Here is a 25044-nt window from a genome sequence, read left to right as displayed (position 1 = left end):
ACTGTGCAAGCAACTGAGAACTGTTGAAAGGTGAAGGTGCACATGCTGCCAATCCTGGGAAGAAAGAAGAGGACGCCTGTCAAAACATAGCACTGGTGAGACAGTGGGGGAACCCAATGCCATTTTGAATAGTGTGAGTTCATAACCTATCCAGATAATTTAAAAAAATTTATGTTACTTACTAAAAAGTTCAAAAAGTAAGCAATCATCTAAGTATCAGCTTGTCAGCAAAGAACATCTAAATATGAGGGATCCATGCTTACACATTTTTAAAATAGCGTCCAACTTCTTCATAAGCAAAGCTGCAGAAAACAAAAGTATTTATCCTCTCCATATAGATATACACATATATTCAAAATTATAGCAAAAATAAAGGAATCTCTGTTCTTACCACTTAATCCAAGACAAAGCAAGTAGGTTTTATGATGTCACCAGGTGACTGGCAAATTCACACACAGCAAACAGGCATCCTAAATGCACAGAATCTGACCTCTGCCCTAGTGCCACTCAGGATCAAAGAGTAAATCAACAAACAGGCAAAAAAAAAAAAACAGAACAACTGTGTGTCCTAGGAATTCTGCAGCCAGTATAACACTGGAAATGGTGGGATGTATACTATGGGATGGCTCTCCAACTCCCAGAACTAGAAGCATTTACCTGTTGTCCTCGTTAAACTCTACTCCTGTGCCCTGTCTCTGATAATTCAGAGGGTCCGAAAGGAACCCACAGAGGTGGTTAATGGGTGACCCCCCCCCCCGTGTCTTAGGATCCAGAAGGTCCAGAGAAAGAAACCCTTATGACACTGGAACAAAAGCAGCCCCCCAGGGGAAAATTCAGAGGCACAAATATATAAATTACTAAACAAAAGAGTTGAGAATAAGTGGGCTTGATGTCTATAAAAGGAACAACAAAAAGCCTTGCATAAAAATAATAACTTTGTAAAAATAAAGCATGTAATTTAATGAGTTAGAAAAACAGAACCATGAGTTACTTGGGGGGGGGGGGGGGAGAATAAGCAGGCTGTAAATCACCTCCTAATCATCAGGCCAAATGAATGGCAAAGACTGTAGCCTTTGAGCACACAGACCCAGCTGTCCACCAGAACCCAGTGCAACCATCTCAGGAATGTAAGCACGGTTCAGTAGTAAGGACAGACAGTTGACAATGTTGCCAAGCAGGATGCTGGCCAGGAAGCATGTGATGTGTCCTTTTTCCATAGAGGGGCTGGCAAATGCCATTTGCATCAGGCCCTGAGAGGACAGGAAGCTGGGTGGCAATGCTGATCACGAACAAAGCAGAAGATAAGCCCTTATATGAAAGGCAAAATGCCAACACAGCATCGACAGCCAGGCTTATACACAGCCCACAGAACAATTCTCAGACAAGTGCTCTGTGGCTCTGCAGAGAAGCCCCCTGACAGCTGCTCACATCTATTTCAATGTATAGGTGTTCTCTCTGTGGCTTCCCGAGTATGGACCCTTGGTTACCTTTTCATTGGTCTTCCCTACTATAAAAAAAAAATGCACTCTTGTGAGGGCTTTAATAAGTACCTTATAAAGGGCCAAGTGAACCAGCTTGTCTCCAGAGACCCAAAATGTATGTGGTGCTGCTCGCTTTGCTGGTGTCTAAGCTTGGCCCAGCTAAAGCTTCCCACATTTCTCTCCTTGGGCTCCTAACCAATGGTCTTGGTAGTGGTCAGCCCCTTTTTGTCTACAAACTATACGAGGTGCCTCAAAAATCTTGTCTGCTCTCCAAACTAAATGTGATACGCTACTCACTGGTGAAGCTGTCCGGCCCCCTGGGGGCTGGGTCCTTTGACCAAAGAGGTGAGTCCATACAAACCCATGAACTGGTGGACCTGTCCTCCCAGCACTGCTAACAGAACGGCACCATCTTCAGATATGTGCTTGTGAGCTTTGACGTGAGGCCAAGAGTCTAAGAGAAAACGCCTGGGTGCTTAGGCACCCCACTGCGGGAGGCCACAGCAGCCTGGACTGCAGTGGGGCGGGAGAGATAATAAGAAACACATGAGAAGAAGGCCAGTAGGCCTGGAGCATCATGAGGACAGTGTGGGCGGGTGGGGGGGAAGCACAAAAGTGAGGACCTGTGTGCACATTTCTGTAGCACCAGTGCATAAATATTTGGTTTCGTGTCTAACTGCAAAGGCACGGGGTAAGAAAACATCCCTATTCTATGGACGTCCAGTGACGAGACCACATATGCATGTGCTTAGGTAAAAAGATGTATTTCAATGTGGGAAGAGTTGCCTGTTACATAAAAGTCACTGTGAATCTTCAACTAAATAAATAAATGTGTCGGCCTCAGATACTCCGCACATCGCATGGCCGGCCCAGCAGTCAGGGTTTGCTCTTTTGCTCCTGTCGGTCTCGCAGACAGGTGACGCTCCTTCCCATCAGTGGACGGAGGACTTTCTTGGCAGCTTTTTTTTCCTTTCTTCTAGTAAGGAGAGTACATTCTAGAAAAACCACAGAAAACAGGTCTGTGTGTCTGAAAGAACTACAGAAAGTCAGCTTGGTTAGGCAGGAGGGAGGTCCTCACCTGTCTGTCAAAAACTCTGGCCATTTCTAGGACACCTTTGCCAAACTGGAAGGAAGCAGAACTTAGTTAATTGGATTACAGATCAGAGTATACGGTTCTCATGCATTTCTTTCTTCTCGGGGGACATTCTCCGGTAAACATTACCTCGTTTTTCACACTTGCATCCGCCCCTTTGTCAAGAAGTAACTGAACTAGCTGTTCATGGTTATTTAAGACGGCAACCTGGAAACAGAGAAGTGTGGTGAGGAGCTCTCCTCCCCTCCAGAACAAGTGCAGGTAGCAGGGGATGTGGAGCGAATAGTCCACCTCCCAAGGCAGCCCTGGGCTAGGCCACTGCCCACAGCAGCTCTGCTCTGGCCTGCATCCTGCTGTTAAGCTGCAAATGGGAAATGTTTCTTACCTCTGTCCACACTGGAGTGATACAGGACAGGACAGCCCAGGGCAGAAAGGCAGGAAGTTCATTGTTTAAACGGGTCTACTTTAATCTCACAATGGCCCTGGGAACTGGGGGTTGATAGTCCTTAGCAATATTGGGGGAGGGGGGTAGTATAGTGTGGGGCACGGAAACAGTGCCTACTCAGAGGCTCAAGTAGACCCCAGGATCCAGGAGTTTGAGGCCGACACGGGCAACATAAGTCCCCCTTCAAATATGTTGAGACTACAGTGACCTACCCCTGCTTGTTAACCGTTAGGTATTACTATGCAACCAAACCCAGGGCTCAGTTACAAACAGCTCAACTCTTTTTTTTTTTTTTCAGTTTTTCAAGACAGGGTTTCGCTGTGGCTTTGGAGCCTGTCCTGGAACTAGCTCTGTAGACCAGGCTGGTCTCGAACTCACAGAGATCCGCCTGCCTCTGCCTCCCGAGTGCTGGGATTAAAGGCGTGCGCCACCATCGCCCGGCCATGTCTGGCGATAACAAAAACTGAGAGCCCGGGGAGAAGGGCATACCATGAGAGGCGTCTTTCCATCTTTGTCCTTCACGTTCACGTCAGCCCCAGCCTCGATGAGGAGCGAAGCTACCTTCTGGCTTCCCGTCATAGCAGAGACTCTCATGAGCGGTGTCCATCCTGAGCCAGTGTCCACAACATCTACCTGTGTTGACAAAGGGACACCTGCCTCAGTCCGGTCACTTCCCTGTGGCACTGTTGGGCAGACACACAGAGGATGTGCACTTTCCCAGGCTCCCTGGTTTTCTGGACCTGGGGTGAGCCAGCTCAATTCATGCCTGTGTTCAGGGAGGGGATGTGCTGAGTCTCCTAGGGGGTCCCCCTCTGCTGAGACAGCTCAAGAACTCCCTACTGGCATACTGTTCAGTGTTAAAATGGAAAAAGACAGGCTAGGAAGACACCCAACTATACCTCACACTGGGCCCCTGTGCTTTCCTTTGCTGTAGTTTTTAATTATCTTAAAAACTTAGCTTTATTTTCTACGTTTGAGCGTTTTGCCTACGTACCTGTGCACCATGTGCCTACAGTGGCCATGGAGGCCAGGAGAGGGCATTAGAACCCCTGGGGCTGAGTTGCAGTTGCAAGCTACCACGTAGGTGCTGGGAATCAAACCCAGGTCTTCTAGAAGAGCAGCCAAGTGCTCTTAACCACTGTGCCATCACTCCGGCTCCCGACTGTAATTTTACTAGTGTTCATTTTCTTTGTTTGCTTTCTTAAATTGAGACACGGTCTCACTATGTAGACCAGGCAGCCTCAAAGTCATAGAAATCCATCCGCCTCTGCCTCTCCCCTGCTGGGATTAGATTTGTGCCACCACACCAGGCTTGATAGTATTTTGTCCTTCACTATCTCTCAGAGTTTTTAAATCTTTCCTAGAACAAGGCAGGGATGACAAGAGTGTACACCTTTGTACTTCACAAGCTTACAACTCAGACAGAGAGACCAGATCCACCACACAAACTGACCTAATGCATTCATGCCCAATACTATCTCCAAAACACGATGTGCCCAGAAGTAAGAGGCTCAATGTTCATAACCCAATTTATAATAAACTCTTTCAATTAAGTCTTCCAAAAAAATCATGTGGAATAAGAAGACATAGATGTCACCTCTCCAAATTCTAGGCTATCCCCAACCAAACCATGAAGAGTAAAGAGGGGAATGAGAGATCATGGTGGTATGCACATGCATACACATGCAGAGAGAGAGACAGAGAGAGAGAGAGAGAGAGAGAGAGAGAGAGAGAGAGAGAGAGAGAGAGAGAGAGAACACTACAGAACCATTCCTCAAGGATGCAAAGGTGACCCACAGTTGAAGTGAACCATCAAAACCAAATAACCACCAAGAGGCCAGCAGGAGGCTCTGAGGACACCCGTTGTTCAGATACATGAGTCTGATGGATCCTCTCTAGCCCATCACCGCTCTTCTTCATATAAATAGCCAACTTATGAGCAATAAGCTCTGCTGTGTTTGAATGGCAATACAGTAAGAACCGCCTTGACAAGAGGCTTTAGAGTCTCCAAAGCACCTCACACGGCCTGGCTGGCCTGGGGGCGGGGTATGGCTATGTGGTTTTATTCCCAGTTTAGAAATGCTCAATCCTGCACCTCGGGAGTCCAGTGCCTTCCCCCAGGTCACATAGCACATCAAATGCACCAATGTTTCCCCACTAAGGGAAACATGTCACGCTCGGTGTGAAATCCTTACACCTGGGAAGGGGGTGGTAACCCTGCCTGACTCTCAGTCTTGCCCAGGTTCTTCAGAAACTCCAGGTAAGCCATCTGCCAACAACATGGAGGCTGGGCTGCCTTCAGCCCATCCCTACTAGCCAGATGTAGAGAGATGTCTCCAGGGGACCCATTCGTGCCGGCCTGTCCTCCTGGGCTACCGAAGGTGGAATTTGACCCAGATGGCTGAGTTGTATACTTGAAGCCCAGAACATCCACACTTCAAAATTCCAGAATTTAAATGTTTACATCAGAGAACCCGACTGCCTGAGAACCCTTTTCCTTTCCCAGAAGACATCAGCTTTTCTTCATTACAGACTCACAGTAAACCGCACAGGGTCATGGTGGCCACCACTGCCTCATAGACCTCTTTCACTGACACCAGCCTTCTAAGACTTCTGACATTTTGCAAATGTTCATAACCCAATTTATAATCAACTCTTTCAATTTAGTCTTCCAAAAAAATCACGTGGAATAAAAAGACATAGATGTCACCTCTCCATAATAATATGCTTGTCCCTCAAGCATAAATAAATGGGGTATGCGGTAAAATGGAATTATCTTCATGACTGGGATTTTTTACTTCAAAGTAAATCATTTCCTTGAGAGCAATGGCAGGGACCTAGTGAGACCTGAGGCAGAAGCCCTGCTTTCCCTCACTCACCCCAGAGATGAACTAGATACATTCACCAACATCTTCTGGGAAAAGAGACTTTCCCAGACGCACGGTTCCAGGTCATAGACTCTCAGCTTCCCAGGACCACCACCTGCCAATCACACCCAACACCACCTCTGGCCTCCACATGTACACATATGTACATAGCCATACAAACATGTATAGATGTCATATATCACACATATGCAGACAGAGATCCCAAGAATAAAAACAACCTCGCTTTGAAAGCTACTAGAAGCAGCTAGACCTGTGTACATCTCTGCATTCCGGCATGTAGCAGGTGCTCAGTAAGGCTTCCGTGACTAACAGATACCAGAAATTAGCGAAGGGGCAGAGCTACAGCACAGATGCATCCGGCCAGCTGTGAGCTCCACCCACTTCTCCTGGCCTCCATGATGAGATGCAGTCTGGTTATAGTCTCAGATCCCCAGGGATCCTCCGAGACCTTTCAAGCTCCTGAGCCAGAGCCTCCTCTCTGACTTTTCTCAGAGCAAGTGACTAAGGCCTGCCTGCCTCTTCAAGACCCCAGAGGGGACTCAAGTTCTTACTAGTATGGTGTGGATGGTAGTGTGAATGTAATTGGCCCCCTAAATTTCCTAGGGAATGGTACTGTTAAGAGGTCTGGCTTTGTTGGAGTGGGTCTGGTCTTGTTGGAGGAAATGGGTCACTGTGGAGAGCATGCTTTAAGCTTTCCTATGTTCAGGATACTTCCCAGTAGGCAATCAACTTCCTGTTCCCTGCATGATGGTAGGACTTTCAGCTACACCAGTACTACATCTGCCTGCAGGCCGCCATGTCCCCCCACCCTGATGATAATGGACTGACCCTCTGAAACTGTAAGCAAGCACCCACAATGAAATGTTTTCCCTGTAAGAGTTGCCATGGTCGTGGTGTCTCTTCACAGCAATAGAACCCTAGGACGGTATGGTTAATAAGGGAGCAGGGAAGGCCATACCTCACAGCCGTCCTTTATCATCCAGTCAATCACAGGGCAGTGGCCTCCATCTGCAGCCCAGTGCAGAGCCGTGCAGCCTCCAAGGTCTCTGGCATCCCAAGACGCTCCATGTCTTCGGAGGTATTTCACAACATCCAGGTGGCCCGCGTAGCAAGCAAGCATGAGACTGCAGGGTGCAGAAAAGGAGAATCTGCTACAGGGGCCACCACTGATTGGGTCCACATTTTGTCCACCCAAAGTAAATAAAAAAAAATCAATTGAGTAAAAGAAAAAAACTGTGTGTTTTATCCACACAAAATGTGCACGTGCCCTGATAGATAAAATGTAGTAAATCCATATAATTTTTTGTAAAAATGAAAAAATCCATTTTACCATAGATAAAATGTGATTAAATCCATGGAGTGTTGAGTCAGAGTCACAAAAGGGAAATTAAGTCTGCAATATGAAAAAGCTTTCAACAATTTGAACAACAAAAGATGCCAGGCATCAAAAGTCATAGCATATGATCCATTTACACGAAACATCCGGGAGAGCCTAAGGAGGAAGACTACAGCAGGCAGGTAGCTGTTTGAGCTAAGCAGGGGAAATATACTTGCTATACTTCATAAAACTGACCCCCAGGGTGGCTGTAATGGGTGAACAATCACATGACTGTCTTTTAAAGCTCTACGTTCTATCGAATTTGGATTGCATTCTTTAAAAAAAAGTACTGGAGCAAGATGATCCGGAAGGTAAAGCACAATGATCTGAGCTCAGTCCCAGAGGCCACACTGTAAAAAGAGAGGACGGACTCCTGGCACGCTGTCCTCTGGTGTTCGCATGAGTACCATGGCACAGGAGCACGAATACACACGTGCATGCACATACACACATGCAAACACATACAAAAGTGTTTTGAAAATGAATAGTAGTTACAATTTAGTATAAATTATTAGATTTTAAAATATCCAAAAAACCCAGATTATATTCAAACAGAATAATGAAGGCTCATGGGTCATGCTGTCAGCGATCACTATTAAACCAATTTCTTAGTCTAAAACAGGAAGCTCACTCACTGTCGCTCTCCTCCACCTGCTGGGGGCGTCCTCCTTATAGAGTCTGACAACTAATATGGAATCCTTTTGTACACCTCCTAATCAGACAGCTGTACAGGCAGAGACCACTTCTGGATGCTGGGTGTTAGTGGGGACTGATGCAGTCACGTCATACAAATGTATTATCCTATAGATTAGTTTTCTAGTTGCCATGAGGAAAATGTAACTTTGCAGAGATGTAGCTATCACCACTGCCACCTCTGGCGCGTTCCACAGTATGGGCCTCCACAGCTGTGACCTAAACAACACAAGCTCTCAAGGTTCCTGCCAAAGATGGCACCCTGTGTTCAGTCAAACCTTTATAACCTTAATATAAAAATACCTTTGCTGGGAATATAGAGTTAGATGAGCAAGCTAGATGCTACCCTTCCACTGGGAGGTGACAGAAGCAAGCCCAGAACGCAGGCAGCCAGTGTCAGACGTCAGTTAGGCGGAGAGACACAGGAGGGAGGAGGATGGAAGAGAGAATGGAGGGGAGAGAATAGAGAGAGGGGTAGAATGGAGGGAGAGAGGAGAGGGGAGAGAAGATGAGAAGGGGCTCAAGATGGAGGGGACAGACGATGGAGGGAGAGGACTTGCTAGAGAACAGGTTCTCAATAAAGAAAATGAAACCACAGAGGCAGAAGCAGCAGGCACATGTGGGGGAAAGGCTGACTCGTGATCTCGCCCCAGCACCCACCACTAAGAGTGACATCTGGAGGACAAGCAGGAGCCTGGGTGTTGGTGACACTAGAGGGTTGGGGAGAAGGACCCCAAGTGTGCTGTGATGGCAGGCGTGCCTCCAGGAGCACACAGCTGAAGGTGACTGAAGCACACACGTGGGAGGGGCTTTCTATAAATATGGGCACATGTCAGCCCTGCCAAGCTGCTGTGGAACAACCTTTGTACACTGTAAACATGTACTACTTCCATTGGTTAATAAAGAGCTGACTGGCCTATAGCTGGGCAGGAGAGACTGGGTGGGAGGGCCAGACTAGGAGGATACTGGGAAGAAGAAGGACAGAGTCAGAGGAGAAACCATAAGCAAGCAGGATGGGATGTACCTACATGAGGTAAATGAGCCTCGGGGCAGCACATAGATTAATAGAAATGGGTTAAGTTATAAGAGTTAGCTAAAAAACAAGCCTCAGCTATCAGCTGAGCATTCATAATTACTATTAAGTCCCTGTGTGGTTACTTGAAGTGCAGCTAGTGGGACAGAGCTAGGCAGAAAAGTCCACCTACACCAAGACTGAGTGGAGCATGGGCAGGGGTTTTCTGTGTTATTCTTCCACATTTTCTAAATGTTTGAAAAGTATCTAAATAAATAGTTGAAAACTAAAATGGAAGATCATCTCAGTAGAAAAAGGTAGTCCCTAGATGACCACACAAGGACACTGGGACTATTCAAATCCTTGATTGTCCTAAGAAAGATGCCCTGACTATAAAACCTTAATTGCACTTCTGAGCATTCTCTGGGTGTAGAAGTCCTAGATCAGTCCTGAATCAGTGTGTGAGTGGCCATGGCCTTCCTGAGCTTTGTATTAGCACATACTCATTGCCCTTTCCTTCCCCTCCACCTCCTGCCAGCCACTCCCTCTCCAGTCTCCTTTCTACTTTTACATTATGTGTGTGTATGTGTGTGTGCAAGTGTGAATCATTTGTGTGTGTTTGTGTATATATACATATATACACAGATTGCACGTGTGTAAATCACCGTGTATATGTGGATCTCAGATTGTGAGTGTATGTGTTTTCTCACATTAAATGGAAGGAAATGGATGCTCAAATTTTCACCTATACCAAGTACACAGCAAACATTCCACCACTGAGCTAGACCCCAGCCCTCAGGACCTGGCCCATGTATATTCTCAAATTGTCTGCATCATGACATGGCTTTTAACAACTCCATCTGGAAATGTCCAACTACTCCACCTTTATTAATTATTATTACCACACACATATGTTCTGACTGCAGTCTGTGTGAGTTGCTGGGCAGAGGGAGCTGTCCCAGGCTGAGGATGCGCATGGACAGACTCTGTTCCCTGCACGCTGCTCAGTGTTCACCCGCACAGCCCTAGCTATGCAGCTTCTCCTTCCCAATTTGGCCTTGCGCATTACAAAGTCAGACGACTAAATTCCTACTTCCTCGTGGTTTTTATGACTTTTTACATTTAATTTTCTGTTCATTTGACATGTGCTTTGATGCTTGCTGGAAGGCCAAGATCTTACTTATTTTCTTTCTCGAATAGCCTTTTCTGGTACCTTCTCCATCCACCTGTAGCACCTCGACCATCATGCATTAGGTTCTGCCTATCCTGTTTATCTTCTTCCAATCTTTTGCACAGTGCCCACCTCTCTAATTGGTTTAATTCTTAAGGCATTTTAATAGCTGTCCTCACAGTCTCTGAAAAAGTTTTAGTATCTATTGCCATCCATTTGTTCACTCAGATAAATTACAATCATTTTAACCAGTTCCCAAGAATAATTCCATTTGAGGCTATATTCAATCTATATGCTAATTTGAGAAAAATAGAAAACGGTGCCGTATTCTTGCCATTCTGAAGTGTGGTGTAGATCCCGATTGTTCCCATCTCTGGATCTCTCAGTATAGTTCTGGAGCTGTGTATTTGTATCAGGCTTCTTGCCTTCGGGGACTTATTCTACTCTACTGTGTTTAGATATAAATGAGTACCTTTCTTAAAACAGAGTCTCATCATATAGCCCTGGATGGCCTGAAACTCACAGAGATCCCCCTGCCTCTGTCCCCTGAGTGTTGAGATTAAAGGTGTGTGCCAGTACACCTAGTATGTTTTTAATCATCTTATGACTGCCATGTCAGGAAACCTTCTTACTAAGTTTCAGGTCTTTGCTAGTTGTTTCTCTTGGGTTCTGCAGGCCAGGAGGAATCACACCTCTTACCCCTGTATCTTCCAAAATACTGTCCAATCATGAAACAGAATATAAGGTGCATTCACCGAGAGCTGCTTCACATGTGCCCATATATTAACCCATTCATTGCCTGCGACAACCCATGGGTTACATAAGGAAGGTTGCTATCCGGAGTGATATATTGTGTCCTTGAAGGACTGGGGTTTGACACTATGCTGTCTTTGCTCTTCACTGCACTCCCACCCCAGCTCTCTGCAAACTCAGAAGGAATTTGCCGTTGCTAAGAAATGACCATCTTGTATGGTGATAGGCAGGACTGTATACACCTGTCATCCCGTCTCCTCCAGAGGCTGAGGCACAAGTATGAGTTCCAAACCAGCATGGAAAACACAGTCATACTGTGGTGGTTTGAAAGAAAATGGCCCCCAAAGGGAGTGGCACTATTACAGGGTGTGGCCTTGTTGGAGGAAGTGTGTCACTGTGGGGGCAGGCTTTGAGGTCTCTTGCTCAAGCTTCCCTCAGTGTGAGTTCGTCTACTTCCTGTTGCCTGAGTCAAGATGTAGCGCTCTCAGCTCCAGAACCATGTCTGTCTGCATGCCACCATGCTCCCTATCATGATGATAAATGGACTGGACCTCTGAAACTGTAAAAGAGCTTCCCCAATTAAATGCTTTCTTCATGCCACCCTAGCTAAATATTTTCTTTATAAGAGTTGACTTGGTCGTGGTGTCCTTCTCAGCAATAAAAACCCAAACTAAGAGACCAACTAATCCTCCATCGCAAAACATAACAAATAATAAATGTTGGCACTTTCTGCTACTTCTGTGCCAGGCACCCACCAAAGGCTGAGGGTCTGTTGTGGTGTTTATACACACAGGATTTCTGTGCTGGCACTCTCTGCGTTATTCCCTTGAGACGGATCTTTCACTGACCCTGCAGCTAGGCTAGCAGCCAATAATCCCCAGTAGTCTTGCTGCCTCCACATGCCCCAGTCACAGCACTGGGATTATAGATACACAGAGCCATCCTGGCATTTTACACGGGTGCTAGGAATTCACTGAGCCATCTGTCTGGCCATAAAATACATTTCTAAATGATGCATTGTCTTAGTTAGGGTTTCTATTGTTACAATGAAATACTATGACCAAAAAGTAAATAGGGGAGGAAAGGGTTTATTTGGCTTGCACTTCTGCATTGCAGTACAGTAGGAAGCCAGAACAGGAACCCAAACGGGACAGGAGCCTGGAGGCAGGAGCTGACGCAGAGGTCACGGAGTGGTGCTGCTTACTGGCTTGCTCCATCTGGCCTACTCAGCCCCCTTTCTTATAGAACCCAGGACCACCAGTCCAGGGACAGCACCACCCACAAAGGGCTAGGCCCTCCCCCATCAACTACTAATTAAGAAAATGTCCTATAGGCTTGCCTGCAGCCCTATCTTGCGGAGGCATTTTCTTAATGGAGGTTCCCTCCTCTCAGAGGACTTTAGCTTTGGTCAAGTTGACATAAAACTATCCAGCACATGTACATTCGTTGTGCATAATGTTGGGTTTCATAAGGACAATTTCTCTCAAGTAGACCACATACTCCAACTCATACCCTCCACCCTCCTCACTTTCCCTCCCTTCTGCCCCTGCCTGGTCCTGCTTCTGTTTTCATGTAATTTATACATAAATGGCTATGCATCTATATAAACTCTAGAATCCACAAATAAGAAAAAAATCAAAATCTGGCTTATTTCACATAATCTGCTGATGCCTGGCTGTATCATTTCCCAGAAGACATCACCACATTGTGCTTTAGGGCAGAATAAAATTCTACTGTGTGTGTACACCTTTCTCCCTACATCCTTCTGCTGGCAGACTCCTAGGCCAATTCTAACAAGGCGCCGAGTTGCACCTAAGGTCTCCCTTCACCTTGAATCTCTAAGGAAGGATGTTAGGTTAGAAACCTTCTAATAGGAATTTCCTTACCTTCCTAAATACTTTTCTGACTGGGAGGAAGTAGGTTATAAATATAAATACCTACAAACATGCAAAGGACCTGCCAACCATTTTCTTCCAGGAGTGGGGTTGAACCCAGGGATTTGTACTCTAGGCAAACACTGAGCTGCACCCCAGCCCTGCTCATATGTTCTCAATAATGCTGATGCTCTCTGCACCTTCCAGCTTGTCTTTGCCATGGAAACTCTGAGCTTAGGACCGACACATGCAAACCTGAAGCAAGAGCCCCCTATGGAGCAAACACTTGAACACATTTTTTTTATGTTTTACATAGATGCTATTCATTTTCAATTTTCCACTTCCTGGGTGGATTCTGGTGGCTTTGAGTTTCTCTAAAAAGCATACATTTCAACACAATTACCAAATCTATTATGAGACACAAAGCGTTACCTTCTTTTCATTTTCAAATACCTTCTCTCTAACCATTATTTCTCTTCCCAGTGTCCAATTTTATTTCTTTTCTTTGATGTACAAGACATCAGTTTATCATGAAGATTTTTGTTAAGAGGTATCCTATACATTTTTGCAACGTGAAAATATTACCATTAATCCCTTTCTAGCTCTTTCAATTCCTGCCTGTTTTCTACTTCCCTTAAAATGTTTCCTTTGTAAACTGGAAATGTTTTTTTCAAAACTCTTCAGCCAATTGATGGCTTAGTTCCAGCCTGATTTAAGAGTCACTCAGAAAATAATTTAAAAATTATATCTCAATGTTATCTTTCACTGAACCGGAATGGAACAGATGGCCTCTCTGGATTTAGAAACCACATTTGAGTTTGCGGAGATCGCTCGGTGGGTCAAGTGCTCGCACTCAGGTGAAAAGCCAGGTATGCCAGCATGCACCTCTAACTCATCACCGGTGGTACAAGTGGAGACAGGAAGCTCCCTGGGACTTGCAGACTGGCCAGCCAGCCCAGCTGAGTCCGCCAGCTGGCTGCCAATGGGAGACCTTGCCTCCCAATTGTAACACCTTCAGTTAACTAAGGCCTCCACGAGCTTTTATAATCACACCTATAGAAATGTGCACCCACACACATGTACACTGACACATGAATGTACATACACAGACATAAACACACATACCCACAAAAAAAGTATGGCATATGATCAGAGTGTATGCAGGCAATGCCTATGCCTTCGACCTGTGAACATCATGTACCCTGTGGGCACCCTGAGGACACCATGTACCCTGTGGGCACCCTGAGGACACCATGTACCCTGTGGGCATCCTAAGGACACCATGTACCCTGTGGGCACCCTGAGGACACCATGTACCCTGCGGGCATCCTAAGGACACCATGTACCCTGCGGGCATCCTAAGGACACCATGTACCCTGCGGGCACCCTGAGGACACCATGTACCCTGCGGGCACCCTGAGGACACCATGTACCCTGCGGGCACCCTGAGGACACCATGTACCCTGCGGGCACCCTGAGGACACCATGTACCCTGCGGGCACCCTGAGGACACCATGTACCCTGCGGGCATCCTGAGGACACCGTGTACCCTGAGGGCACCCTGAAGACACCATGTACCCTGCGGGCATCCTAAGGACACCATGTACCCTGCGGGCACCCTGAGGACACCATGTACCCTGCGGGCACCCTGAGGAAAGGTGGTATCGTTTGTCTCCCTATTTGACCCATGTACTAAAGCATGGTGCCTGGCATGTAGTCATCATCAAATAATCATTGGATGTGCTAAAATAGTTCAATTATTACAACAGCTACAACAGCTGGTATTGAAGTATTTCAAAGTGTTCATCTGTCCATGAACACCAAGCTCTCCCTTAGCCACTTCCTATAAGACTAATGGTTCTCAACCTGTGGGTCGTGATCCCTTTTGGGGTTGAATGACCATTTCAGAGGGGTCACATATCAGGTCAGACATTATGATCCATAACAGTAGCAAAATTACAGCTATGAGGTAGCAATGAAATAATTCTATGGTTGGGGGTCACCACAGCATGAGGTATTAAAGGGTCACAGCATCAGGAAGGTTGAGACCCCCCACTGTAATACCCCCAGCTGGTGTGATGGAAACCACAGCCATGTTTTGCAGGGGTATCTCTGATGCCGACTTTGACTGCTGCTTTACAAACACCTGGGCTTCTTGGGCAGCAGAGGAAGCTGGAATGTAACAAGAGCCCCCAAGAAAGGAGCCGTGTCCCTGGGCAGAGTTGGTGGTATTGTTTTCACAGCTATGCATTACTGATCTGGAGGAGGTTGGGCAGGTCATATCTGATGAACGAGACCACAAATGAACAAGCCAGCTTTTGTTATCCCATCTTCCCAGTAGGACCCAAACACCTCTCAGAACTTTCATAATGAACTAGACAAAATGTGTAAGGCAAAAGAAACAAACAAACCAAGAACAGTCTAATAACACAGCAGGCAACTATGTCAGCTTGGAGTTACCCCACCTCCTACCTGTCCTTGCCACTTCCGTTCTTCAGATTCACGTCTGTGCCATTGGAAACTAGGATCTTCACAAGCCTGGGCGGAACCAAGTTGAAAACTTAGTAATGTGACATTCGAGGCATCATTACCACCCCGCCCTTTTTACCCATTCTGAAGACAGGAAGTTCTGTTAAACGGGAAGCCCACTAATCCCCACTGAAAATAGGGTCCCAGCCTTCAGTCAATCATACCCAACCCTGCCCACATGGCACAAATAGTTCGTGTCATTTTAATGGCCATTTTTAATATAGGATCAAACAGAAACACTTAATGAGAACACATTTCTAGTGTCACTCAGTTGGCATTGTTGCAATCAAAAGAGAAATATGATTGAAAGATAAGATGTTTAGTACTTACAGCCATCCCTGCGGGACAGCTAATGGCAACCTCAAGGGGGAAGACCATTCCCAAAATGTCCTCAACCACTTTGTTTAAAGAAATTCAAATTCCAATCTTGACTGTTCCCAAGACGTATACAATATATGGCGTGAGACTAAATACAGACGAGTCTGTGTGCTGCCGAACCCAAGCCATTCCAGGGGAGCGTTTGGGGAGGGAAAAGCTACCATCATCCCATGCTGGCTACAACCTCCAGGGACAGGGAGAAGCCGTACCTGGTATAGCCTTTCTGAGCAGCAACCATGAGGGCAGTAAAGCCAAACTTGTTGGGCACGTCCACCTTTACATGGCTTAAGGAAAAGAGAGGAAGTTTGTCATTCGCAACAGAGATCCCTGAAGTTAACAGCATCCACAGGGGCTGAAATGGCTCATTTTACCAAAATTGTCCGTTGCTCTTGGACCTTTAAGTTTTTGTCTCACAATGCCCTAATAGTTTTTTTGTTTGTTTGTTTGTTTGTTGATTTTTTGAGACATAGTTTCTCTGTAGTTTTTTGGAGCCTATCCTGGAACTAGCTCTTGTAGACCAGGCTGGCCTCGAACTCACAGAGATTCACCTGCCTCTGTCTCCCAAGTGCTGGGATTAAAGGTATGTGCCACCACTGCCCAGCTCATTTTTTTTTAACAAACACTGCCCTAATAGCTTTAAAGGTTTAATTTTTCATGAAAAACACTGTCATTTTACTTGGAACGGGAGCTTCCTCCAACTCAAAACCATCGTGCCTTTCCATGGAATCGTCTGTGACCAGCAAAGCCTCTCGGCGTGAGCTGGGAACAGCATGGCACCAATGCTCCATTCCACCATAGAAGCAGGTATGGCCAGGGCCTGGGCTTTTCCCTTGGCTCCTCACTCTCCTAAGGGAAGAATGCCCATCTTGTGTTGCCAGTCAAGGAGCTTGGCATTCTGTGGAACCTTCTCATCAACTTACCAAGTCCCAGTTCAGAAACCACTGCCTTCTCAGTGCACAAAACCCTGCTACAGAAGAATCTAAATTGCGTCTACATGGGGGGCGGGGGCACCCTCAAGCATCACTCCTGTGGCAGCCGTGCCCCTCCCCTTTTTTCTAGAGTCTCCAGGCCAGCTGTCCGCTGATTCCCAGCATCACCTGGTATCACATGTAGGCATTTCAGACTGACCTGTACTCGATGCTGGGCCGAGAGCCAAAGGATAATAATTATAGCTAGGGCCAAAATGTGATGCCCAGACCTGTCATTTCCTTTGATAGTTTTCATTTAAAAAAAATCACTCACAGGGGTCTTATGACTCTTTATTAGCTAGGCTTCCCTACCTCATACCAGCCACCTGAGGTCAATGTGGGAGGTGCTTTGAAGGTGCTAGAGAATCTGTCTAGGAAAACAAAATAGAGCCATGCTGTGTGTGCCTGTGCAAGGGCTACAGAAAAAAGGACAGAACACCCGCTGTGCTCTCTCACCCTCCTTCCAGAATTCGGAGCAGGAGATCTTCATCATTCACGTTGACAGCACGGTGGAGGTGCTCGCTACTTATGGGCTCCCCTAGAGAAAGCAGACGGACAGCCTTCACCCAGAATGCAGGGGTGGGAAGTTTGACCCCATTGTCTCCCGTGGCCTTGGGTGGATGTTCACCTTTGCTTCCAAGAAGGTATGGAGTTGTCCCTGTTGGCAGAGCTCACATTTCCCACTGAACTGCGCTTTTACTGACAAAGAGCCATTTTTCACACATTAAGAGAAACTTCACAGGCTGACCCAAAGAACTGGGACATTTTCAAATTGTAAGGTGCTTCTTCATGAGTGATGCCATGGGAATAATCCTTCCTAACGTCTCCCGTGACCAAGGAAACCCCAACAACTGTCACGATGTGCTGCTTTCTTTTACCAGAGTGGCTAAAATAGTTCAAAAGGGCAACTGCTTTATCTCCCTGTATTGGGAGAGCAGTTGGGCTTCATACCCACAGGGAAGTGAGGAGCATTGAGAAACCCCTTAAAAGGAGATGGTAATCTGCCAAGTTGGAAATGGTGGAGATGAGCCTAAGACAACAGAAAGATCAATGGGAAACAGAGAAGCAGTGGCTGGCACAGGGACATGGGCGTCAACTCTGAGGGGGCACGGGGGCAGCAAATCAACAGCCTCAGCCTCAATACAACTGACCACTGGAGAAATTCTCCTCCAACTACTAGTCTATGGCTTCACTCCTTCCGCATCCCATGCCTTTCAAATCAGCATGGCAGAGCTCAAAGGTGCATAAGTGATGCAGTGGCGACATGTCTAGTACGGCTCCCTCGTCCCCTCACAGCCTACCAGATCCAGCACCCCCCTCTCCCATGCATTCGATGCCTGCTTGGCTTCAGTTTCTAACTTCTGATCTAAGTTATACCACTGGATGGTTGATCAATAGCACCACAGGGGTCTCTGAGAAAATGGGATAAACGGGGTCACACTCACACACACACTATTGCCACCAATTTCACACTTACTATTCTAAACTGTAAAGGAAACTAACAAGTCCTTCCTTGTCACACAGCTTTGAGCCCAGACTCCCTCCTGAGATGCCTGCCCCCAGCCCTCCTGCAGAACCAGCTGGCAGCCCTTTTCCTGTTCCAGTCTCTCTAGGACATCAGATCCCAGGCAATGGAGACCTCACTAAGTGATAGACATTCAAAGTGACCAAGTGACCGGGGTGGGGGTGTGGGGGGGGGTGTGATGAAAACTGGGAGCAGTGGGTCAGATTGGCCACAGCTGGCTCCTTCTCTCTTTTTAGGTAAAAATCAATTGATATCAACTTAAATTGCTTTAAAACCGCTGTCTTCTAAAGTTTACCAATCTCTAAAAGATTTATTCAATCATGTTAGACATCTTTTTCATCATTTCGCACATCTTTAGACCAAAGGCTTCATTCAAATCCAGGTATTGTGCAAAGCTTTCAAAGCCAAGGACCTGGCCAGCCTTGTTCTTCTAAGGAAGGTCCTGCAGCCCAGGGATCTCACTAAAGGGACTTTATACTCCCAAGGACATTTGACACATCTTTGTCATGACTTGGGAGATGCTACCGGCATCTAGCAGGGCAGGGTCAGGGATGTCCACAGGACAGCTTGCCACCACTCGTGGCCTAGCCATATTCAGAAAGTCAGCGGTGTCATGGATGAGGATCTCAGCTGCATTGAAGTGGTTCCTCCACAGACCACTGTGTGACTCTACATTTCACGGGATTAACTAAACAGGACCTTGCCTTCCCTCCTTTCCTTCCTACATAAAGGGAGAGGCAGTTTGCCTGTAAGAAGCCTATTATCTACAAAGGAACCCTTTTGTGTGTGTCTCAAGATCCAGCTGCCGCAAAGGCAAGTTACCGAGTCATGTGTAGGAGTGTCGGACATTCATCTGGTCTCTACTGAACTTTTCAATGTGAAAAGCATTCTAAATCTACACTTACTAGTAAGGACTCCACATTCTTCCTAAATTCTCTTTTGGGTTACAAAATCAGGACTGAGCAATGCAAAGCTGTCCAGGTCATTGGTTAGGAGACGGCAGCATCAGAGCTTATGGTCAAGTCTCACCTGGGACTATACTTTAATAGGCATTAAGGTATCTAACTGATTCATAACTATGTTTCTATTCTTACTATGTTTAAAATACAAAATCTAAAATAAATGTTGGGAAGGGCAGGGGGGTTACAAGTGTCAAATAAACATGGATGCCTAAAAGCTTCAGGGGATGTGGACTTATGATATTCATAGCAAGGTCTGGAAGCATCTGTAGCAGTCCCCATCTCTTCACTGGCTACCTGCACTCCACTTCACTGCACTCCGCCTCACTGCTCCCACCTCACTGCACTCACTGCGCTCCCACCTCACTGCGCTCCCACCTCACTGTGCTCCCACCTCACTGCACTGTCTCACTGTGCTCCCACCTCACTGCGCTCCCACCTCACTGCGCTCACTGCGCTCCCACCTCACTGCGCTCACTGTGCTCCCACCTCACTGCGCTCACTGCACTCCCACCTCACTGCGCTCCCACCTCACTGTGCTCCCACCTCACTGCACTGTCTCACTGTGCTCCCACCTCACTGCGCTCACTGCGCTCCCACCTCACTGTGCTCCCACCTCACTGCGCTCACTGCGCTCCCACCTCACTGCGCTCCCACCTCACTGCGCTCACACCTCACTGTGCTCCCACCTCACTGTGCTCACTGGCTCCCACCTCACTGCACTGTCTCACTGTGCTCCCATCTCACTGTGCTCCCACCTCACTGTGCTCCCACCTCACTGTGCTCACTGTGCTCCCACCTCACTGCGCTCACTGTGCTCCCACCTCACTGCGCTCACTGGCTCCCACCTCACTGTGCTCACTGTGCTCCCACCTCACTGCACTCACTGTGCTCCCACCTCACTGCGCTCACTGCACTCCCACCTCACTGCACTCCCACCTCACTGTGCTCCCACCTCACTGCGCTCACTGCGCTCCCACCTCACTGTGCTCCCACCTCACTGCGCTCACTGCGCTCCCACCTCACTGCGCTCCCACCTCACTGCGCTCACACCTCACTGTGCTCCCACCTCACTGTGCTCACTGGCTCCCACCTCACTGCACTGTCTCACTGTGCTCCCATCTCACTGTGCTCCCACCTCACTGGCTCCCACCTCACTGCACTCACTGTGCTCCCACCTCACTGCGCTCACTGGCTCCCACCTCACTGCACTGTCTCACTGTGCTCCCATCTCACTGTGCTCCCACCTCACTGTGCTCCCACCTCACTGTGCTCACTGTGCTCCCACCTCACTGCGCTCACTGTGCTCCCACCTCACTGCGCTCACTGGCTCCCACCTCACTGTGCTCACTGTGCTCCCACCTCACTGCACTCACTGTGCTCCCACCTCACTGTGCTCACTGTGCTCCCACCTCACTGCACTCACTGTGCTCCCACCTCACTGTGCTCACTGTGCTCCCACCTCACTGCACTCACTGTGCTCCCACCTCACTGCACTCACTGTGCTCCCACCTCACTGTGCTCACTGTGCTCCCACCTCACTGCACTCACTGTGCTCCCACCTCACTGTGCTCACTGGCTCCCACCTCACTGTGCTCCCACCTCACTGTGCTCCCACCTCACTGTGCTCCCACCTCACTGTGCTCCCACCTCACTGTGCTCCCACCTCACTGTGCTCACTGGCTCCCACCTCACTGTGCTCCCACCTCACTGTGCTCACTGGCTCCCACCTCACTGCACTCACTGTGCTCCCACCTCACTGCACTCACTGTGCTCCCACCTCACTGCGCTCACTGGCTCCCACCTCACTGTGCTCACTGGCTCCCACCTCACTGTGCTCCCACCTCACTATACAGCACAGGAAGGTCTTTTGAGGGAGGCACTTCCTACCACATCCAAGAAGTGCTGCTGTACCAAAATATTAGAAAACAAGACAAGTTCATTTCATGCTTATGAGCTTGAGGGCTGTGTGCAGCAAAGATGTCTAGGCTTTATGACACAGCTAAAATAAATGTGCTGTCATATCCACTTCTACTAGAGGTCCTTGGTACTTCCCATGGGATTCTGTGACCAAAGGGACCACCTCACAGAGACAGAGGAAATCAGCATCCTTGCTTATACATCTCACTTGCTGAGTCTTGGGGGGAAAAAAAACAAAAACACTGGTCAGTTATGAGAGTCCCTCTCAATGATAGCTCAGTACTCCCCAGCTACCAAGATGTTGTCCCAGGGAAGACAAAGAAAAATGGAGACTCCCACTGGAACCAGGTGGATCAGTCCAGGAAACTCTATTAACATGGACTGTTGGCATGCCTAGGTGGGTAAAGACACTGGCTACACAAGCCTGGGAATCTGAATGCCATGCCAGATCTCACGGGAAGGTGGACAGAGAGAATCAACTTCACAAAGCTGTCCTCTGACCTACACATACACACGCATGCACGTGTATACTCATGCACACACACAATATTGAAAAAGATTTTACAAAGAAAACCTGTGAGCAAGAACTTCACGAGACACAGTGAAAAGGCCCTGACTGCCACTTTCACTTCCACTGTAGGCAGGAGCATGGAGAACAGAGAGGACACTCCAGGGTGAGCAACATGTCCCACCCTTCCAAGACTCTGCAGGCCTGGCCCAGGAGAATGGCCTCAGTATGTGCAACTGAATAGAGAACAGGCCAGCCTTGGGGGGTCCGACCCCACAGCGCTTGCTCTGGGTGCCGTGCCTGTAGGCATTATGTCGAGGGTGCTCCAGGGTGTCCATCTGGACTGGATTGGATGCCGTGCATTCCGTGGACACTAGGAAGGGACGGACAGGGTGGACTTTGAGAAGCCATCTCACTCTCGATGGGGGGTCATCTAGCTGCAGAAGTGACCACAAGTAGAACGTGGCGATAACACCTTCCTCAGTGGAACTTGGGTCTTTATTAAAAACTGTGAATAAATCATGAACTCATTGGAGAAGATATTTGCCAATTAACAAGTAGCAGCTGTTTTTCTTTCTTTTTAAGGGTCTGACTGATTAAAATTGCATGCTTCATTTAAGCAAGAGCCTCGTGTACTTTACCTGGGAAGGGGGAAAAAAGGCTGAGCATCCTTTATTCAAACAAAGTGCAGGCTTTTGTGATTCATTAAAATGCTCTCAAACTAAATGCAAATTATAAGCTCACAGAAGCATTTTTTGCTTGCTCTGTATAATATGAGCATTCTCAATTCTCTGTTGAGCATCTTCAGGCTCCTTAAGAGAGCCCCGCACTGAATATTAGAATAAAATAAGGGAAGAGCTGTCAATCAGCAGAGCCAGAGGCCTGCCTCCACCAAAGACACCAGTCCCTCCACAGAGCATAGCGCCATGAGGCAAGCAGAGAAACAATCAACTGCACTGTTTGAGAGTGCTATGGTGTGAGCCTGGGTATGTGGGTATACACACATGCGCCTGTAAGCACACACTTACGTGCATGTACACACATACACACAGTCACTACCGGCATGCCCCTGTCCCTCGTGAGGTCTTATCTAATTTCCTATAGAAGTCATATAAGGGCAAAAATCATAGGCCAGATATCTGCAGTTGCCTCTCTGAAGGCAGCTGGACAAGAAGCACACTTAGCAAGAAGCAGGTCCCTCATCAGCTGATCTGCAGGGTCAGGCCCATCTCTCTACCTTCTTAAAATAAAGGCAGGAGCCCTTCCCTGGCTTAGATGTGTTGTTCAGGGGACAACAGGACACCTGAAGCCCAACACAGCAAGCTGCTGAGCCATCTGTGTGCACCTCTCCGGCTAGGGTCAGGTGGACTAGTCCAGTTGGTGAGAAAGGGATCTGTTCCCAACACACGAGAGTGAGCAAAGAAACAGACAAAAGCCAGTGTGCCTGTCTGTGCGTCTACCTCTGCCACTGCGTCTTAATTAACTATCCCCCCACCCAGCCCCACATATGAGAGATGGCTGGCCCTTCGCCCTCCATCCAGGAGCCTATGATAGTAGTGGGAGGATAAGGGCAGGCGAATATGTTAAACAGGACGGAAGAAATGCAGAGCCTGCCTCAAGGTGGGGCCAGCAAAAGTGTGTGCAGGGAAGAAGCCTGCACACGAAATCAGCCCTGACCCAACTCTGCCCACGGAGCATGTGCAGTGGGCACACCAGGGGACTAGGTACTCTGTGAGAACTGAGAGGGGAGTGGTGGCTGTGGGAGGTGGGGACCGCAGGAGAAAGTCAGAAGGAAGTGCAGAGGCTGCCTGGGAGAGCATCCTGCCTGTGGCCCTGAGAGTTTTTTCAAAGGCAGGCTCTATGTTTGTAGTTCCCATGCCTACTACTCCCTGACCTGCCTTTCTGTGTTCCAGTGCGCGTGCTCGCGCTCTCTCTCTCGTGCTCTCTCTCTCGTGCTCTCTCTCTCTCTCTCTCTCTCTCTCTCTCTCTCTCTCTCTGTGTGTGTGTGTGTGTGTGTGTGTGTGTGTGTGTGTGTGTGTGTGTCTTCTTCTTCCTGGACTCCAGGAATAAATATTACTTTCAGCATCACCAGATAAAGGAGCAGGCCCTTTTACCTGACCTTCATAATTGACTGCTGCATGCCTCCTATGAAGTTACCCTGTTTCATGACTAACTAAGCATCACTTAGGACCACAGGTGAAGACCCCGCCTCTCCGCTTTAACTAACTCTGTTCCGTATCTGTCCATCCAGAGTCAGACCCCTCTTGCCATCCTTGCAACCAAAGGCACAGTAAGGTAGTTCAAGATCTAAATCACCTTCATTCATGAGGGCATAATGGCAAATCACAGAACATATGCAGACAAGGCAAGAGTCACACTAGACACAACTAAAAACTAGAATTACATAGGAAAAGATTTTCTTTGTACAACCCTCCTCTGAAACAAAAATCTCACCTGCACTTTCAATGAAAAGGTGTGAATACATACACAACTTTCCATCCTCGAATATATTTTTAAATGTTTTATAATATCAGTCTCAGGAAATGACAGAAAACCAGAACAAGGACAAGGCGGTCAGAGGAAGTATGGCTAGCCTCCCTGCCCACCTCTGTGATCATGATTTTCTTCAGTCTCAGTACCCAGGGAACCAGAAATCTGTGACTGAACAGGACACATACGTGCACAGAAGCAGACAGTAGACACGTGTGGAAGAAGCAATGCTCCGTCCTTCCCTGCCAGCCCACTCCTAAGAAAGGTTAACTTCCACCCTGTGCCCAATGCCCATGGACAGGACAATCCTGGTACCGAGTCAGCTCTCCCAGCTTTGAAAACATAGCTGGCCTTCCTCATGGCAGGCTGTAAGGTGGCCCAGGCAACCACCAAGCCATCATAGAGCTTACCAATGGAGTTCCCTCTGCTTCCGGTGAGGCCAGGGAGAAAACAGACTACTTTTCTCTCTAAATTGTTTGTGAGTTTCCTATCTATAAGAAGGAAGCATGGAGCATGAGTGTACTCACTGGTTGTAGCCACCGAGACGACTGGGCTGTACTCATATTCTCCAGAGGGGCTGGTGACCTTCAGTCGGAATTTGTACAGTGTCCTTGGTTCTAGACCTTCAACCACATGCTTTGTCGAATAGCCCCTGGACAGAAGGAGACAAACATGGATGCCTCTGACCACCTAGGCCTTGTCCTGGCTTGATGTCATTTTCTGAGACTAATATCTAAAAATGCTTAAAGCTATGTGCATCAGACGCCGTGTCTGAGGGTGGAATGTCTTATATTTACACCCTTTCACTGACCGAGCAGGTGAGATTTTGTTTGGGGGGTGGGTTGCACAAAGAAAATCTTTTCACATGGAAAGTTAGCTTTTAGCCTTTGCCTTGCCCACATGCCAGGTCACTTAACCAGCATTTCCAATACCAGGTAACAACAGGAGGAAGCAACTTTTGAATGCTGTCAATTTCCAA

General features: G+C 47.7%; 1 protein-coding gene across 1 annotated transcript in view; it reads right to left on the bottom strand.

The window, feature by feature from the left end:
* Positions 1-247: 247 nt before the first annotated feature.
* Fank1 (fibronectin type III and ankyrin repeat domains 1) overlaps positions 248-25044 on the bottom strand; it is a 114081-nt gene continuing 89284 nt past the window's right edge. Inside the window, exons 3-11 of the mRNA XM_075974873.1 lie at positions 24593-24717; positions 17120-17201; positions 15905-15979; positions 15261-15326; positions 6866-7031; positions 3509-3652; positions 2704-2781; positions 2560-2604; positions 248-2476 (exon numbers count right to left, since the gene is read on the bottom strand). Of these exons, the coding sequence (XP_075830988.1) occupies positions 2414-2476; positions 2560-2604; positions 2704-2781; positions 3509-3652; positions 6866-7031; positions 15261-15326; positions 15905-15979; positions 17120-17201; positions 24593-24717 (844 nt within the window). The 3' untranslated portion in view covers positions 248-2413. The remainder of the gene's footprint in view (positions 2477-2559; positions 2605-2703; positions 2782-3508; positions 3653-6865; positions 7032-15260; positions 15327-15904; positions 15980-17119; positions 17202-24592; positions 24718-25044) is intronic.

The sequence above is a fragment of the Microtus pennsylvanicus genome, chromosome 5 (assembly GCF_037038515.1).
Source record: "Microtus pennsylvanicus isolate mMicPen1 chromosome 5, mMicPen1.hap1, whole genome shotgun sequence".
NCBI classification, from domain to species: domain Eukaryota; kingdom Metazoa; phylum Chordata; class Mammalia; order Rodentia; family Cricetidae; genus Microtus; species Microtus pennsylvanicus.
This window is presented reverse-complemented; position numbering and strand designations above follow the sequence as displayed.